At 24.4% G+C, this 21051-nt stretch overlaps 1 protein-coding gene across 2 annotated transcripts in view; it reads left to right on the top strand.

The window, feature by feature from the left end:
* LOC126894926 (uncharacterized) overlaps positions 1 to 18083 on the top strand; it is a 71814-nt gene extending 53731 nt beyond the window's left edge. The window contains exons 1-2 of one of the 2 annotated variants that reach the window (XM_050666420.1): positions 15278 to 15524; positions 16688 to 18082. In XM_050666420.1, the coding sequence (XP_050522377.1) occupies positions 15437 to 15524; positions 16688 to 17484 (885 nt within the window). In that variant the 5' untranslated portion in view covers positions 15278 to 15436 and the 3' untranslated portion in view covers positions 17485 to 18082. Of the gene's footprint in view, positions 1 to 15277; positions 15525 to 16687 lie in introns of those variants that run through there. The other variant, XM_050666491.1, reaches the window with a different exon arrangement.
* The last annotated feature ends 2968 nt before the right edge of the window (positions 18084 to 21051 follow it).

Genomic DNA, 21051 nt, shown 5'->3' with positions numbered 1-21051 from the left:
CTAATTCATTGATTTTATTTTTAGTAAAAGCATAACTTGAAGGGAATGAGTACTTTAAACATATGTAAATTTATTTATTTTAATAGTAGAAAAGATCTTCTATCTGAATGCACTGTGGTACATCATGCATTCTAACATGGTTATAATTTCACGGTTGCTTGAAACCCCATCACAGTCTCTTGATATACCACTGAGTACTCGCATATCTTGTGCATTTTACATAAAACAGACGTTCAGTGTAGCTCGAGGGATGTTTAAAGTTGTACAGAAAAAATACTATACAGGCATATGTATTGAAGAGGGTGGCAAACGCCACGTCATGTCAAGCTCTCTAAATAATTTGACACCACCAAATATATTAGTACGGCTCTATATCATCTATGATAGTTACTCCTCGTAACCTGCGAAAACTTACCGAGCTTAATAAAATAAATTAATAGAACTATCTTTTCTAAATAGCCAATTTTCCTAGAAATATCCTTCTCAAAGCTAAGCGTTTTATATTTAATATACATACGTAATGCCAAAATATTTTTTTTAGAATTTTAATATACAGGTAATACAATATACAACATACAGGTAAACAATACATCTGAACTAAATATTTTTCAAAATAAGTCGAACTAAAACAATGTACTCTTTAGTATACATTTTAATCGAGCACCATTCATGATGTAATAAAATTATGTAATTAAATTCAAATTTCAAGTATATTCTTGTGAAATATTTACTTAGGATATACACTCGTGGGGTGTAATTTTAACAAGTATAGCAGTTTTCTTAACACTTTGAATATTTTAAGTACCATAATTTAAATATCCTAAACTTTAGTCATGTTGAAATTCAAGAAAATATAATTTAATTGGATTACATGTACTGTGATTTATTAGGATACTAGTATATAGGATATCAAATTTATTATAAAAAAAATAAATTCAAGTTTAGTTTTTAGTGTTAATTTTTGACAGTTTAATGCGAACCTATATTATTTTACACCATTTTATGAAGAATGAATTAAATGAAATTTTTACTGGTCAAACTTATAATATATATCTGAATTAATATTATTACTTTTATAACAACTTTTTTATTCAATATAATATTTTCAAAACAATATAATAACAATTTTCTTTGGATAAGTATTTAAAAAAAAATAAAGTATAACATAATTTTTTAATTACGAGTGTAAAAGAAAAATTAAATTAGTAACATTGGATTAAATATAATTTGTATAAAAGAAATAGTTCCATTTATTCCATTGTGGACAAAATCCAAAAGATAAAATTAATTATATATGAAATTCGAGAAAATATTAAATGTAATCAAATATTCAGTTTCAATGTAGTATATTGTTGGTTCATTTAAATAATATATTTTAGAATTTTATTGCATATAAATAATATAAATTATGATAAAATTCTAATAAACATGAATATTAATAAAACTATTTATAAATTTTACAAAATATTAATTAATACTTGTAATAAATATTTATCAAATACTAAAAATAACTATAAATATAATTTTCCATTTGGGTTTGATCAAAATTTAAGTTTTTAATAAAAGAAAATCGACAAGTTCACAAATTATAGAACAAAACTCATTGTCCACGATTATATGCACATTTCTGTTAAACTTAGAGTTTAATTTAAATACTCTTCTGGGCGCTGTCATGAACAATGTTTATCAAATACTCAAAGTAACCCAAAAAATAATTTGTCAATTTTGACAGGGAAAAGTACGCAAAATAAATAACCTCGCAATGTATCGATAAAGCAGTATACACAGATTTAATAATTTATTTTTATTCATAAAATTTTAAATATATTGTCCAGACTTTTTGAATTAGTTTGTTTACATCTCATAAATCGTTTTACTTAACGTCTTTATACATATGTCAATTTATTTCAACTCATTTTTGGTTATTCTGTAATTAAATATTAGAAAGAACAAACAATGAACATCTATTAATTTTTAAATGTAATAAATGTAGTAATAACAGCACACATATTTTGCTACCTAACTCAGACAATATTTTATATATATTTCAATAAATGATAATAGTGTCTTTGCAGTTCGTTGATTAAATTATTTAAAAATTCTATATATATATATATATGCTTATCACTAATAGGTTGCCAATTTTTGCCATTTTTAATATGTTTATTATTTTATTGGTTGATTTATCTGTAAGTGATGCCTATTATTTTTATTAATATAAGTATGCATTTCTTGAATTGTTTATTGAATATCATTTAATTAGGAAATTTACGATAACCTCTACAAGATCATTATTCGTAGACAGTTTTTCAACACAAAATGGAAAGTAATGATGTAAATAATACTACGTGTAACTATAAAATGTCCCAATAAAATAATTAATTGTTACTATCTCTTGTCCATAAACGCCTTTTGCCCTTGCAATTAAATTCAACACGGGTGAGTTGTTTGCAGACCGTTTTCTAATAAGGGGTACGGAACAGTTTAGTTAGATGAGGGGATCCTGGGTTTTGAATTCAACAAAGCCTAGTTCACAAAAATGAATTGCCCTATAATTGGCATCAAAAGTCTTTGATGTTTTCTGTGAACACCTACCGTTTTCAAATGTTGTGAGGCTAACAAAATGATAGTAATACGGTCGTCTGAATCTCTCTTCAATTAGTACATAACAGCATTATAGTAAAAAGTACCATTTTATTTGCATACGGTATTACCTGAAAAAATCTTTTTTAACCCAGAGTTTTATCATAAGTACTGAATAATAATATTAGAATATTCATTACACATTTCATATAAGTATTTAGAAACTTTTATAAAAGTAGCGCAACCATATGCTAAATATAAGTATAATATGCAGGTTAAAAATCTCTTTAGTTAATTAAATACTGATTTGTATTACTATTTGTATAAAAATCAGTATGTATATAATAAAATAAACAAATATATTTTAGTTGGTAATTTGTTATGAGAACTTCTTCGAACATGAAGATAAAAGAAACATAAACACACGTTATTTTATGTTTTGTACAAAAAATTTTTTTATTAGCTTCGTTGCGTAGTTGAGAAGCTATTTGTTTTATTCTGCCGTTTTTATTTTTGTATCTGTCCATATGACAAAACCATATAACAAAATATATGAAAACTCAATTCTACTGGACCGATTTCACTAAACTATACTTTTAAAGATCCCAAATTGTATCGAATTAAAACTATAAGCACATTGTTAAGAAAAATTATCCTCAAATTCCTTGATAAGAGGAAATTATACAAAAAATTAAAATTTTTATAAAACAGCTGATATTGATATTTTTAGTTTTCATTATATATTGTAATAATTCTTAAAAAAAACTTCATTACAAAATTTTTATTGACAATACTTTAGACGTTCACCTTGCTAACAATATACTTTTTTTGGGAATCTAATCATTATCCAAAGAACTGAGGAGCTTTTTTAAACGTCTTTCAATTACGCATTGAAGCATTTTACAACAGTGATTTTAATCACAGTCAGATATCAATCAATACTAATTTTAAAAATGCATTGTCTCAACTTCAACGCACCTCGACTGTACTTTATTTTTTTGGTTTGCGTCTAGCATATTGTTTTCAATTAAATTATATATATTAATAATAAATACTATTTTAATCTAGATATAAGTCTTTTTATTCAAATTAGTGTCAGCTTTCTAATTTATTAAGATTTAGTATTTATTTTGTATTAGTGGATACATCAGGTTTTTAATAACTATTTTTTTTTTTTTTTGAGTCTAACTTAAATATATAAAAATAGTCGTATAAACTGAGTCACAACATAAGTAAAAAAAGCATAAGTTTTTATTCAAAATTAAATTCTAAACAACTGATATTATTTAATAATCAGTTGACTTCACTGAATAAAGCAAGGTTAGTATTTAAACATTGAGATTTTATTTAATGTTCAACCTAATTCAAAAGTATTTCAAAGGCTATAAATGTTTGAATATAAATAATTATTCATCGCATTATAAATTATAAGAAATACATTTCCTTATTGGTGTATACTATCATTGATAACTTGATTTATTTGATACTTTAAATTGCACATTTATTAATCTTGGAATTGTAGACGATTTTTAGAATCTGCATTTTCAAATAAAGTAAATATATAAATTATTTTTATCTTTTACTATTTTAAATTATATTTTAAGGTAGTAATTTAAAAAAAGCAATACAGCAAATAATGGAAATTTCATTAAAAAATCTCATGTTTAGTTTAGTTTAAAAGTCGATTTTGCGCTAACATTTTTCGATTTTTAACATACTATAAAATTGATTACATAGAAAAATGTTTTAAAAGGATGACTTGAATTCGAATATTTTTCGTTTATTTAATTTGAGTTAGTTCGAGTAAGAAACTGAGAAAGTTGAATTTAATCACAAAATCAAATTTATTACATTTTGGGTATTTAAGAAATTACTAATAATCTATAAAAACGTTTATACGTATAATGTGTAAAATCTCTGAAATATTTTTAAAATAATTGTCATAACTATATATATTCTTTATAACAGAAATGATAAAATTGTGTTTGATAGTCACTGTTGAATAATGAATTTTAAACATTAGCCAATATCTTAAAATTATAATAGAGTTTTTGTGATACAAATCCAATTCCATTTTGTAAATAAACCCATTAATCGAATTTCCAGTTTATAATAACGATCATTATTAAAAACGAAAGCCAAAACTAGAAACTCTCTTGCATTAGTATGATCGCAAAGGAGGCGTTTCCCATTATGAAAATTTATAACTGCCGTTACTTGCTATATTCCATGAAGATTCGCCAGGCCTTTTACGNTTCCATGAAGATTCGCCAGACCTTTTACGTGTTCCGATTTGTATCCAGCAGATAGATACGATACAGTTACATTTATCAACGACCGTTGCCGACGATTGTGCTATATTTATATTTGCACTTCCTCTTCCTTCATCAATTCAGTTTTCTTGCTTCTCTCATCAAACATTTCATTAAAAAACGCACTCGGTCTCCACCCCCGGCATGCTAGTACTTGCTACTACGTCACTTTCTCCGGTGATATTATTACTATACGAATGAGCAGTTCAAATCAAACGTTCAATTTGAATAACAATCATTTTAAAAGCTAAAAAATGATGGTAATCTGAAATACGATTTTCGCTCTGGCTGGAATCAAATGTAATCTAGTCAAATCTCAACGACGATATTTATACACGTTCGCATTTATGTTGCTGTCAACTACAACATAATGAAGAATCTTAGACTATTTTTTCACCACACGAAAACCGAAACAATCATACGACTGAATACGTACTATATTGATTGTGAAATAAACCTATTTTTATATTTTTTAGATTTTCATTATTTTTTCGTGAACCGTGTGTTTTGAACGTAAGAAATGCGTTATATTTTATACTTGAATATATTAAGTCTGATGTTAATTTATTTTTAATTTTCATGATTTATAATCTACTCCTGGAAGTTTCTTTGTATTGATGTTAAAATAAATGAAGTTTTCATGTTACAAATCAAATAATTATCAATATGACCAAATATTTAATTATATAAATTAAAAGTTTTTATGAAAACCTTTTTTTTCTAATAACTTAGATGTTCACTTTTAAACTGAAAAATTATTTAGCATTCAATACAATATTATAGTCTAAATTTCCATGACATTTTTCTAATGAGTGAAACTGTTATATAAATTATGTAAATGAAAAATATCAAATTTATACTAAATATAGTTGTAGTGGATGTAAATAATATTTAGATATAAAATTCCTTTACCTAACATACGATATTTCACGTTAAAATTGTGTTTTTCTTTTAATAATTTAGTTGTTATTTCAAAGTAAAATATTATAGAAAATGATCTTTGATGATTTCACAAAATTCATAAAATTAGTTAAGCTGGATAAGTTAGTAATTCCGTATGAATATAATTGGGATAACTTAAAACACATTAAGTTTTAATCCACCAAAATTTTGCTCTCTATTTTACCGCATGGATTATTGAAAAGTTTACTTTGACTACTATTTTCGTCAGATGTAGATAACTCAATTTATTTAGTTATAAGTCTGTCAGTATGGAATTTATCAGTTCTTCATCTTTAGANGTATGGAATTTATCAGTTCTTCATCTTTAGACTACACAAGTGAATTATAAAGCGAACGTTTAATCACCAATAAAAACGCTTATTGTGGAATGTATTTGTTCAGTAGCTTTAATAAGATTATACATTGTTACCCAAATTAATTTTAATATTACTACAGACAGGACACGATTTTACAATTGAATTTCATTAAGACTTGTAAGAAGACTTTGATAAATTTGAATATCTTTGAAGAAATTCAAATGAATTTACATTAAAAATTTGTGGTATTTTTTTAATAAAAATTGCTCAAATTATAAATTGAATTTTTTGCACGTTGATGCCTAAACTTTGTCTTAATTAAAAAAAAATTATTATAGAATTTACAATTTTCATGTTAAAAATACTAAGTTCAAGTTAAAAGATTGTTCATTTAAATCATGAATATTATTCTGAAACTAATTATATTTATTTAGTACTGTGATGAAGACAACCACTTCTTTTATGACGTGAATTCATTTTTCAGTGCTGTGAATAGATGTTGGATATCATACTCTATACTAATTACAAGGAGGTAGAGTATAAAACAACCNGAATAGATGTTGGATATCATACTCTATACTAATTACAAGGAGGTAGAGTATAAAACAACCTCAAAACACAGTGAATATTATATATCAAAGATCTTCTTTTTTTTTTTTTAACTTTAAGGATATAGAATCATTGCTTTCATTAATTATCCAAAACAAAATATAAGTTGCTTTTAACGTTAATATATTTTTATAAAAATTCAAATTTTATACTTTAGGTCTTGAATAAATTCAATTCAAGCCATTAGCTCTAGTTTGTTGTGATATTCATTATTAAAAAGGTTATTGTTTTAAATAATGTATAAAAGTTTACTGAATGAAACCGAGACTGAAAATAACAATACAAATTAATTAACACGTTACACATTTCATAAAATCTACATGGAGTATATTCTATTTTATGAATAATAACAACACCCATAAAACATTATTTCAAATGACCAATTGATTTATAGAAATAATAAATTTAATGATACTTTTATTTTAGTATCGCCAAACGTATTATTATTTTCTAAAGCGCAAGTAACAATTGGATATGTTTACACATTTATTTATATATTTTTTGTTTTTTTCGTTTTTACATTTCCAACTTATTATTACTTACATTTTCATTATTGCTATCTAAAATATTTACTTGAATAGTATTGTATAGAAGAATAGTCACATACATTTAAAACAGATCCAGTAAAATAAACAGTATAGTATCATGTAAATAATTTTACTAACCATAACAAATTAAAATTCTTCATTCTCCAAATTAATATTCTTTTATTGTTTTAGACAATCAATAATTATAGATCTTGATGTCTTTAGGCGACAAAAAATCCATTAACAGTTCCTATGTATTTTTACACTTAATAAATTAATTAAAAACATTTTTAATTTAAGTACTACTCACATTTTTATTACTATTATCATTGTCGACACAAAAATATTATGTCACATAATTTTATACTTCGTAGCATTCTTTAGGTTCGATGTGATGATAAGAATGTGTTAATATTGTCATAATATCTTAATTTTTTTTTTTGGTCTGGCTACTTTTTCTCAGATCTCACTGGACTGATTTTGTTTAACGAACAAAATGTAACAATATCACATGTATAGTTAAAGACATAACCCTTAATAATTCAAAAAAATTCCCTTTTTTCCCATAAATATGGTAAATATCAAAAATACTACGATTTTTAAAATCGGTAAATTATGATAATTTTAAACTTTTTTACTTAAAAGTATCATTATTTTTTTAAAAAAGAATGAATCAAAACGGTTTTTTTTTTAAAGTCTGACCCTTTACCTGCCAACTAGAGAAAATTTAAAATAGCAACTTATGGATAAAAAGTTTTAAAACTATTTAAACATAACTTTTGAAACATCCAGAAAAAGTCCAAGCTTCAAGCATATATTAAAATAAAGCTTATGTTACAAACTATATGTTATAAAAAAAATTGTCCTGACAACTTGTCTTCTATGTGTAAACGTCCCCCTAGCTATACAATAAAAATATTAATTTCGTGTAAAAAATTACCGTTTTTCGTGTAGTTATAAATATTTATTTCAACTTTTTTTTCAATTATTTATGCTTATATTTTAGGTCAAGCGGTATAGTCTATAGTAGAGAGTAAATCCCATTTAACTACTCCCCATTAACAAAAAAAAAAAAAGGTTTGAGTGTAAGCTATAAATATTTTGCAGTTTTTAATGTCAATCGGATAAGTATTTTAAAAGGTAGGGGGCAACCTTTCAAAAAAAACAAAAATGTTCTAGCTACCAATGGTTTATGATAAATTTAAATTTCAACTTCATGACTAAATAATAATAAACTGACGGTGGCCAGAATAATCGAATTAAGAATGTTAATTTTTTTTTTTTTGACAAATCCACACACACTTTATACACATTTACCATAGAGGTAACAAAATATAAAATTACTTATAATTTTTATAATTTCTTCGTGAAAATTACAATATAAAATATAGAATATCAATTTCATACTAATTTTAATTTCTATAATATATATTTAATTATGTATTATAATTATAAGTCATAAAATTTGAATTCAGAATATAATTAATGAAATAGAACTTTAAGTCCAACTATAGCATGACATCCTTTGTGCTTGTTTTACTATTATTATTAATCCAATCATATATTATTTTTCATATTTCTCAAATATTTTTTAAAAAAACTTGATTTTTTTTGTAATTTTCTTTAATTTGAATGGTAAAAATTAGGTCAATGCAAAATTATATCATTGTGATCATCTATTAAAGGCAATGCTTTGTCGTTGAAGCTACTCCAATCTATTTAACGCCAAATCCTTTAGTGAAACAAAAATTGCACAGTTTATGAATTTCAGAATATGATCAATACCATTGGGCGTCCTCTAGATTTCTTCCAAGTTATTTCCCTTCGAAGATGTTGATTATAAGGTCATTGTATCGGATGATGACTTTATAATCATATATTACACTTATTTTAGAAAAAATGAGTTACAATAATTTTAGTTATAAACAATTTTTTATATTTTTAATATTTAAAGTAATAATATGTAAAAATAGGCAATTTTCTCAAAAATTTATTGGAAAATTTTTTAGTAAATTATAAATTTTACAAACTGACTTAATATGAATCACTTAAATACATCTTATATCACTGATTAACTTATAAAATAGTACATTCAAGTATATTTTATATGATTATCTTTTATTCAAAGAATAAGAGCGATTGTTAATAATAGAATTTACTTATACAAAACTATTATCTTTTATAAACATTATACTGACCCTCACCAAAGAAAAGGTTTCCTTGTCAAAAATATATCTCTTGGTAATTTCTGTCGCGCCAATACAATACAATTGATATTGGTCCGTAGGCAGTGAACTTCTTTAGTAATTCAATTATATCATGGAATATTTATACACTCATTCCATTACCAATATTGCGGTGGGATTTTATCTTCTATCTATGTATTAAAGTATTGCACAAAAAGTCATTGCAAAATCCTCTTATAGAACCTCCTTCTACAAACTTTTCTAGTAACGTGTACATAATTTCCAAAGGATAGCAGTTTTAACATTCCCTTAAACCATCGAATTAGACGTTTTGGAATGATCATGAATCACATTGATAACAGCATTATCGTTTACTATTACGACACATATACTGATTAAAATTAATCCAACAACACGTTATCTTAGAGTACCAGCTATATTAAGAAATTTCAAATACTTTAGAGGTACTTTTTATTTTATCATTACTAGTATAAAAATTGAATTATAAAGTCATGTAAACTTTATATATTATGTCTCATTCCTAATTTATTCATTAATATGTCTATATGACTTACATGTTCATTCATAACATTTTATTTGTATATTTAAATGGATTTATAATTTTTTTTAAATCAACAAAATTAATTAGAAAATAGTTCACTATCTTTAAATATTCAATAAAATTCTTTAGGTAAAATCATATAATAATATGTATGTCCTTGAAAATATAATAATGCATACTGCTGTGATGGTGTTTTAAATGTACTTTTATTATTATCATTATTATTTTTTGTTTGCGAAATTGGTTTAGTTTTTTTAAATTGAGATCTCAATAACGGGATCCCGTTTAAAACTTATGCATTTCTTTGTTTTTTAAATGACTTTTTATAAACATTTATACTTTTCGTTTAAATGAATACTTTTCTCTTGTATTTCACAGTCCAGGTGTTATATTATAACAACCAACTTGCATAATAATTTTCTTGGTTATCCATATGGCCATAATAATCTCCAAACTAAATAAAACTAGGTATAACTTTATTAGTTATTGCGCTATTAATAAAAATAATTTTTTTTATCTCTTGCTATTGTGATATATTGCTAATAAGCAGGTAATATTTACATCTACTCATACGTTAAGTGACGATAGTTTGTTGGCAATTACGAGCGTGTCAAGTCTGTTATTATTTGTTTGGTTTGTATTATACATATATTATATGTAACTAATAATGTAATGGCCACATTGATACAGCTATTATGCCTATTCTACATTTTCTTTGATTTTTTGAATTTCCAACTATGTATGTTTGTAGAATAAACATTTAAAGTTTTTTAGTCATTTGATGTACTCGTTTTAATGGTATTTTTTAGAATATTTTCAGTAAATACTTCATTAATGCTTTTAAAGTATCTAAATTTATTTTATATGAATACAATTCATTATAATAATAAATATTTATGATTTCAAACCACTTATAAAATATATAACAAGAGAATTATCTAACAAAAAATTAGAATAGTTGTTGGAAATAAAATTGACTTGATATTTTATCGTTCAGTAAATGTGTTTTGAAATTTTGTAACATAAAATAAATATTAAACTATTGAATTTTTACCTTTTTTTAAATTTCTTATTGATAACGTATAATCTATAAAGTAAATATATTTAAAATGTTATAAGTTATAATTTAAAATGATAACTATTCTAACGATAGATTATTAACTGATCTTTAAGCTTTAGAAAAAAATATATTCATTAAAAATATGTTTTAATATTATTACTAGGAGAGATACACTACATATGCATTTCAAATGTAACATTTAATTAAAATTTAAAAAGGCAATTACAATGGTTTAAATATACGTGATACCTGACAGTGATTAATATCACTACCATAAAAAACACTTCGTTGCTTATATATTTATAAATGCACAATAGTTTGTAATTCTTCATAGACATGATTTAAAATTTTACTTAAAATTAAAATTTCGTTAATTTATTTGTTTTATGATACAATATATCAAACCTATCCTGTACTTAAGTTTTTGATCAGATTTTTAAAGAAAGCATACCAATAGTGTGCTTATTATCTTCAGTATAATCTATTAAAATTTTATTTGATTCGGTAAAAAAAAATTTACATCGGTTTTAAAATGCAGAACATTTTTTTAAAAATCATATTTATACAGTAGAATAATTTTGATCTATACTATTAAATTTCTAAAAATTCGATGGTCTTTTTTTCAAATAGGTGCTGATAGGTTCAGCAAAACTAAAATGATGTTCTTTTGACATATTGATAGTTAAAATCAGTTGATTGAAAGCTGACAACTTTCATGTATAGATTTAAAAATAAGACACACACCATCACAAAATCAATACATTCTCAGTTATGAATCAAAACTAAAACTACTACATTTAAAATTTTAGATTAATATTAATAATATAACTTCAATGGAATTCATATAATATTTAAATTTTTACTTCGATGCATTGGCGTATTCCAATGAATCCAAAGTCCTAGACACAACAATAAAATATGTTTGAACACACAAGAAAAAATTATTTTTAAAAGCAATGGACTACAAATAGTTTACAACCATTACTTTTCGAATTTAAAAAAATAGTTTTTATCTCTTATTTTCAGCAGTATTGTTTGCCGTGTTCAATGTGTAATGAAAAAAACATTTCTAACAAATCGTACAATCGGTCAAAACAAGGATAAACCAAACGATTTAGAGTTCGCAGTGAACATCAATCAAATCAAATCTCCCATCTTCCTTTTCTATATGATTTTACACCTAAAATATAGTTCAAGATTTACTGTTACCACTTACAAAAGATAGCAATAAAATTTTATGAAATTATATAGAATATATATATAGTTTTTACTGTAATTTTAAGTTTTATAAAAATCGTATAAATAATGACTTTTTTTTGGTTATTATTTCACACAAATCTATAAAACCTGAGTAAAACAGAACTTGAAAATTGTATTGTAGTAATATTGTGACGGTAGTCAATACCGACCGTCAGAAAAGTGTTGTAGTTTAGTTAACACTGGTATTATATAGAAATATTCTGATTTTATTGATGTAATTTTTACAGTCACGACTGGAATATTGTGGACATTAAATAAAATTATTTAACTTTGAATATAATTTATATTTCTTTCTTGACTTGACTTTCTCCGTTTATATTAATATTCATTTTTCTAAAGTTAAAGATTGTTGTAAATTTTTTTCTCGACAATTTATTTTAAATTAATATATTATGTAAGTACAAACATTCTAACAAAATCAAGTACCCGGGATGTCTGTAAAATCATAAAGATAAAATATATTAATTTTATAAAGAGATAGTTCATATATGACCTATTTCTTATTGTTAAAAATAATGAAAAGTCAAGGTGATTAAACCGAAAAATATAGTCAAAAGCGCAACAAATTTGTTTTTTCATTTTGCTTTTAAAAAATAGTAAAAAAAAAAATTCTATTCAATTATAATTATACGTCTTTTTTTCATTAAACTTAGTTGTAATTTTCAAAATAATAATTACAGTTAATTTTATTAATACAATCAGAGTTTCCCTCTACTAAAATTTATTCAAAATGTTTATTTTAACATAATATTTATCAAAATTCATAAAAAGAAAAATTCCTACAAAAGTGTATTCATACTTTAGTCGTTAAAAATTGAAATAAAATAAACATCAAATACATTAGTCATTATTAACTACGATTTGAAAATATACAAAAAAAGTTTTACATTAAGAATCAAAGATAATTGTGTCACCTTAATGCAGTGATTTCCAGAGGCTTTTTATATTATCTTAATGGTAAAAATCTAATGAAGTAAAATGAAAATAACAAGTAATAGTTTTATAAAAAGAAAATATAAATGTAGACTTTCTATTTATTTTGCAAACATTTCAAGAGTTACTGTACATACACGATTTTATAAGTAAACAGACAATCTAATTTCATCAGAAGCTTTTGTCATTTTATTATAAAGCCAATCTACTAAAAACTCTTGATTTGTCGGAATCTTAATGGAATAGGATCTTGATGTCTTCATTGACAATGAAGAAGAAAGACCAGAAACAGCTAAACCATACGTGCTCGAATGAACAGATAATATTGCAGTACTCGAGAAAGTTATAGCTAATGGAATAAGCTGAATGAAATTCTAAAAGAACTTAAGTTAATTTAATCAAACATAGTATTATACACTATATTGTATGTATGTTGTACACACCTCAATCGCAAACTTTAAGAATGCATATCAGTGTGACATAACCTAATTAATTATCCTTAAATTACAAAGAGCAAACAAGACTCGAGAAAAAACATTAAATAACAGTATGAAATACTTAGTTCTATATTTTGTTGACTTAAAGCATATACTTATATTGCGTAGCCACTAATGTAAAACAATTTATTAATTCAAATAACTTTATTGTAATCGAAAGACTGTTTGCTTATTTTATCAAGAGAAAATTATGTTATTTTACTGTAATGTAAGTTTTAAATAAAAACTTACATTACATTGTAATGTAAGTCGTAAAACTAAATAAGTCGTTGAGGTAAACATCATCATTTAAATATTTTTAAAACCGATCGGAAGAGCTTTTGTGTTTTGCTTATCAGAAATATTAATGGCGTAAAACTCGGATTTTCCTTTTGGCTGTCGACTTCAACCAATTGTTCTTATTAATTGAAAATCTTCATTGAATGCATCTAAAGAAAATATCGTACAGACTATGAAATTTATAAAGATTTATGATGACCTTCTTTTGTTTTTTATCTTACATTTCATAAAATTACTTTCCATTTTTTATACTGTTTTTAGCTGTTAAAGTAAACAAAAGTATTTTAGTTAATTATATTAGAGTATTTCAACTGATTATCAAACAATTAAAGATCTATTGAAATTCAGAAGTATGCATTAAAACTATAAATACAAAATAACTTCTAATATCTGTATAAAAAATTAGTAATTTCATCTAGTCGTAAATAAACCTATTATATTGAATGTAAGCACAAAAAATCGAAAGACCCTATGGCTGAACGGAATTTTGATTTATCGTAACATATTTAAATGTCAACATAAGTGTTTTCAATTTTTCCATTAAACTTATGCATCATACATTTACAAAATTACTTTATTTACATGTCTGAGAGATAAAATTTCATTACTGATGGAGCTTATTTATTCGAAAGTATTCGGAAATGATAAACTATATCTATAGAATGTATCCAATGGATTGAACTCTTAATGTTTCTTTGTAGTATGTGATAAAGATAGTAGTCTTATAAAACTTAAATTTATCTATAACTTATTTTGTTCACTATATATTTTATAATATTCAGACTAGTTTTACATTTTTATTTAACATGTNAACTTATTTTGTTCACTATATATTTTATAATATTCAGACTAGTTTTACATTTGTATTTAACATGTTATAACGTACTGCTGTATAATGTCTAATATTTTTATTGTTTTTACAGCGAGCACTTATATAATAACAGTCAATTTTTTTTTTTAGTATATCACACATGGAATGTAATTTATATGATTCATTGTCATTATTATGAGTAACAGTGGTATTTTTATACAATAAAATATTTAATTCACCCCAAAACTCAGTTCAAGGTTGCTGATATTTCTTGGAATTTCAGTTTAGTTTATTATGTGTACTGGCACCTTGCGTCCAAGACACCCCCACTAAAGTAGTCTAGACAAATGATGAACTCTTATCTATGACGTTCTTTCGGTATGTGAATGCGTAAAAATATAATAACAAATACCTGCAGTAAAAATAACAAAGAAACATGAAAAACCGGAGGCTACTTCAATACTGGGTAGTTAAACAATAATGCACCCTCGGTTATAAGGGTATTTAAGAACCCTCTCTTGATCAGCCACAGACTCAGTGACTTCCCAAACAATCAACATGAAGGACCACTGTAGAACTACGTTTTTTATATTAATGATTTCAACCTCAGTTTTGGTGAATTTGACGACAGCATTCAAAATACCAGGTATATAAAAAAATTATTTTATAATTTAGGTATTTATTTTGCGTACAAATTTATGGTTCTTTAATGTAACTAAGCAATTGTAATTTGTGTATTATAACTTCCTAATACAAAAAAAGATAACTATGTTAAAATCTTTCATACGACGTGTAAACATAATAATTAAGACTATTTACTATTATAGATGACAAAATTTGATATATTAAAAAATCTTATATTAGCCGTAAAAAATAAAAGTATAAAATATTTCATTTTACCTTATGAATATAAATAACTGTATGAACAGACGCAAATTGCATATAGGTACCTTGAACAAAAATAAAATGTGGAGTTCCTAGTCAAAAATGAAACATAAATTATTTAAATATATAAAGTATTAACGAAAAAAACGAACCTGGATGATATTTATATCGCTTTGTTAATTTAAATTTTCTTTTGATCAAATATGTAGCTAGAATAGAATAGTTTTTTTTTTGTAAGATAATCTCTTAAAAAAATGTTTCAGTTCAGTTATCACGCCAAGAGCTTTTACAGACTTATTTTGAATTCACTTTGATTTATTATGAGTTAATCTTAATTATTATAAAGTCGATTCCAGAAAAAAAATGTTTTATAAAAAATTGGAGTCGATTCAAATTAGATTGTCATCGATAATTAGTTTTATTAACATTTTTTTACTTTATTTATTTTATATTATTTGTCTACAACTATTTTCTATTATTTTATTTTTATAATTATTTTCTGTTATTTTATTTGTATATTTAATAAATTTTATAACAATAAAATCCATTTTATGTAAGTTCTATAGCACATAAAAATCACTTCTTCTCATTTATAAGTTAATTAAAAATAATTTGTAAGCTAATTCGAGCAACGGACATTTTTTCTACATAATTTATTGACGTTTGTTTATATTTAATTTATTAATAACAAACACAAAACCATGAGAGAATTAGGGAATTATAATCCTCCCAAATAGTTAGCTTCTGAACATTCATCGTAATGTTTAATTAATTATAGTCAAATAATTTTTTATAACTTTATAATTATAACTTTTTACAAAAATAAAAAAAAATTATGGTTTCACCACCTACTAATTTTAAGTAGAATATTCCTAAAATCAGAGAAAACGTTTTTTTTTAATTTTACTTAAAATGTTTTCTCAGGATTATCTGGAAGTTCGAGACCTCAAGTAGCTCAAAAAGTGGGGACACACAATCAAATAGCCAACTACAAGGGCCCCGTGTTTATTATCAAAGAACAGGATAAAGAAAAAGGAGAGTACGATGCATTTATTACCAACGGTGGAATCCAAGAAGTAAGAGGATCAATAGGACAACAGCCAATACAACAGCCAATAGCTGTAAATAACGGTCAGCCTTCCGTGAAGGAGGAGGAAGACACCGAATACTTTGCTGTGCTCGTTACACCAGACACTGTTGCCCAATTGCAGTTCCCTAAAACTACTGAAATTAAAATACCTATTTCGGTGCTTTTGGTAGCCGTTTCTTCAAAGCTACCGTGGCTTTTAGTTTTACGTCGCAAAAACTACCCTCAGTTCTTTGAATATCAATTGACAACACCTAACCCCAACATTGGACTACTCGGTTATCTACCGCAACAAGTACCGCCAATGCGTAGGCGATACTATGACAGACAGAGACGAGGTTTGTTCTCTGCTGATCCAATTCGTCCCAATGAAGACGAAGACGCAATGGAAATGATAAGATTGATGCCTCTTATATTTGAAGGTGAAATGTTGTCAACCATCTGCTACAATTTTATACAAGATTACGTAACAACAGGTAAAATGCCAAAAGTACCGATAACTGCCAAGCCGGCCGATATGAACGAGCAGAGATCGGCTGGAACTTACAATGTTGTAACTGAATCAGCACCAACGCAAATGTTGTCATCAGATTTATTGCCCGTACCAATGTCTATTCCAAAAAGAGTAGCATAATAATTTGTAAGCGCCAATTTTATTTGTCCGAATTTTATATTTAAACCGATGTAAATTAGCAGCAAATGATAATTAGTTATTTAGATTCACATATTCATCATTATATCTTCTTAATATTTATATTTATATTTTTAAAAACAAAAATATTAATTTTATTTACATTATTTCATAGTTAATAATAATTACAAACGATTGTTTAAGATTCAATAACTTACGTGACTTTATTTATGCCAATGTATTTTTTTATTAACTTATACTCATACATTTGTACATTTTATTGATAAAAATTATAGTAGTACCATGGTACTGTAAATGTTTAATATTTTTAATACTATATTAAATAAATGAGAATGATGATTGAATATTAAACCAAATACTTGCACAAAAAGTATTTAAAGAAATAGCATGAAAGAAAAAAATAGGCTTATAGCAAAAAAGATGCTTGAAATAATTAAATATATTTTAAATATTGATTTTTAATTTTGTTTTTAAATTGTTCAATAAAATACATATTTCTATATTGTTCACAAGATACAATTACCCAATATTTATTAGTTAATAATTATTATTATGTCATTATATTTAAGAACTTAATACACCCAAATGGTAAATATTATTTAAAAAAAAAAACGAAAATTATATTACTGTAACAATTATCTATTAATTTAAACAAAATAAATCATAAAATTATATGACATCTTAACTATTTATAATAATAAAGAAAATATTACAATATCTTAACATACTTTGAAATATCCTTAAATGTTTTCATTCGTAGTAATATAATATTATAATATTAAAGTTGTAGTAAATCTGAAAGTTTATTGTGAGCTGCAAATAATTTTGGATCCTAATATTTCTCATTCCATTCAAACTATTATAACAGATTTATGGCTTATGTGAGCATGTTTTAAAGGAAGATAACAAAGTTCTAATATCTTAAGTAATTAAATTTTAGAGAAGTTTAGTATTTGATGAATAACAGAATAATTTCTACAAAATATTTAAGATCTAAAAATTAAAAATTGAAAGCCCAAAAATTTTAAAAATGGACTATTAATTGATTAAAATTTTCATTTGTTTAATTATTTTTAGGCTAAGTTAAATATACAGACGTTTTTAACTATCCATATCAATAACAATTTATATTCAATACGGTATAGGCATTTATTTACCATTAAAATTAAAGTTCAGTTTTATAATATTATTTTTTTATATTGAAATTATTATTCTCTTAATGATTTTAACACAACATCTGATCTACAGTAAAGTAACATGTGTTGACTATACATTTTTAATGACGGCGTTATCTCACGAATTATTTGACTTGGCTCGTAAAATTAGTCGTTTTTAGTGTCTGTTTGAACATTAAAACATTATACAGTATTTCATTAATTTTCAATAATAACAATGAAAATGGCCTTTTATCTAATATTCCATATCAAAAAATTGAATAAATATTTAATTATTTTAAAAGTATTATTTTAAATTGTTAAATGAACAGTAAAATATTAAATTAAACAATTTGTAAATTATATTTCATGGCGTGAATCCTGAAAACATCTAGTAGCCGAAATCAAATGCATAAAACTTAATGTATTATCTGATAATAGAAAGTTTAAATAAAATAGGCTATGGTCATATGCAAAAATATGAAATTGACAGCCACTATGTTTAAAGGATGTCCACAGATGGTTTCAAACAACTGCTGAATAATCAAACTTATATGAAAATAGAACACTTCAATAAAAAATTTTTGAAGAAGTATCATTGATGTTTCTTATTCTAGAAACCGAAACAGACTTTATAGTACTTCGAATAATTCTACGCTATGGTGTAAACATTCTATAAATTGCATGCTGTTTTTCATAAAAAGCAGGACAAAGATTAAAATAAATTTATTAACGTGTTTTAGATGATATTTATATAGTACAGATTGTACTATATTCAAGTAGGCTCAACCGTTTTTTATATTTTCAAGTAATATTGTAAAATTATTTATTTATTAATTTATTTTTAATTATTATTATTTATATAAATATTGGTTGAACACTAACAAGCTAATTATAAAGAAATAGTAGTAAATTAATCAAAATACACGTAGGCTAAAAATATAAGAATCATCACAAATCGTGTAGTAACTGAATTGTATAAAAATAATGTAAAACTAGATATTTATAACTAAATGATGAATACTGTTCAGCAAACGCTGTTTTTATTAAACATATGCAACGCGTTTACATATTTCCCCAGAGCCAGTAGGCAAACAGGCCTTGAATGATTTGTAAGCTCTCGCAAAAACATGAAAAACTTTAAAGAAACATGTTGAAGCTTTCGGCAATCCTCCAGAGACTAGGTTTACTCATATATTTTTTATGTGGTACAAACTTCTGGACAGAGTTGAATACAAAGTTTTCACTTCTCTGTTCAGTAACCTTATAATCTTATAACGTTATTCGATGGGCTTGCAGACACTATGATGAACTTTTACAGTTAGAAATAAGAAAAATGATTTATAAATTAAGCATTATGCATTAATTTTATAAGGTTTATGAAGCTAAATATGAGTTGACAAATGAACATTTTTTTTTAATATTTTACATCTCAACTAAGTAGTTTCAAAATAATTTTTTTTATGGGAAAAAAATAATAAATTTAGTAAAATTATAATAACGCCAGTATCTTCAAATATTAAAATTACTTCTACAATAATATCATTGTCTTGGTTTCGTTTTGAGTTTAATATAAAAAAAGAATTTCTAAATGAATTGCATATTTGTATTAAGTAGTAGTGCACAATAAGACAAATGTTAACATTTTATTGAACACAGTTTTTAACAAAATTATTAATACAAAAACATTCAGCGAACAGCGCCATCTATGTCAATGAATATTATAATTTTGTAAAAAAAACGTTTTAAAATGGGTAGGTAGCTCTGTATGCAAACTATATATATATATATAGAAATATGCAAGTATCAAAGTGGAAAAAATTATATTAAAAAGCATACTTAAATAAATTTTAGATAAAAATTATTTTTATTTTCAATAGTCTTTAAATATTTTGAAATAAAAAATTTATATATCTGTAATAATTAGGTGAAAAGCTAAAAATGGTATGACTTTCTATCTAATTCATGCAACGTTTTGCTACTTATATAGGACATATATTTAAAAAAACAATTTGCAGTAAAAAGTCAAAATTATTTTATTAAAATCAAAATCAAAATATCATGTATAAATGAAAAAATAATAGTCATTAAATCGATTGACAAACGGATTTGTCAATATTAAATTAAATTAAANACAAACGAATTTGTCAATATTAAAATTAAATTAAAAATACTTATCAATACGACAACACACGTTTAAATGTAAAAATACAAGTAAATTAAAAAAGGAACTTAAATCTAATAAAAAAAATTAATGGTTATTTGATTTTTGTCTAATAAAAACATAGTATCGTGGTCCATGCTATCAAATATTATTCTAATAAGTATTACTACATTGTAATTATTATTTTGCTCTAATATTATCTTTGAAAAGTACATCAATGAGTATTTACTA

The sequence above is a fragment of the Daktulosphaira vitifoliae genome, unplaced genomic scaffold (genome assembly GCF_025091365.1).
Source record: "Daktulosphaira vitifoliae isolate Bord-2020 unplaced genomic scaffold, ASM2509136v1 Scaffold_1, whole genome shotgun sequence".
Lineage (NCBI taxonomy): Eukaryota > Metazoa > Arthropoda > Insecta > Hemiptera > Phylloxeridae > Daktulosphaira > Daktulosphaira vitifoliae.
Note: the sequence above shows the minus strand (reverse complement) of the source record. Positions and strands in the feature narration are given on the sequence as shown.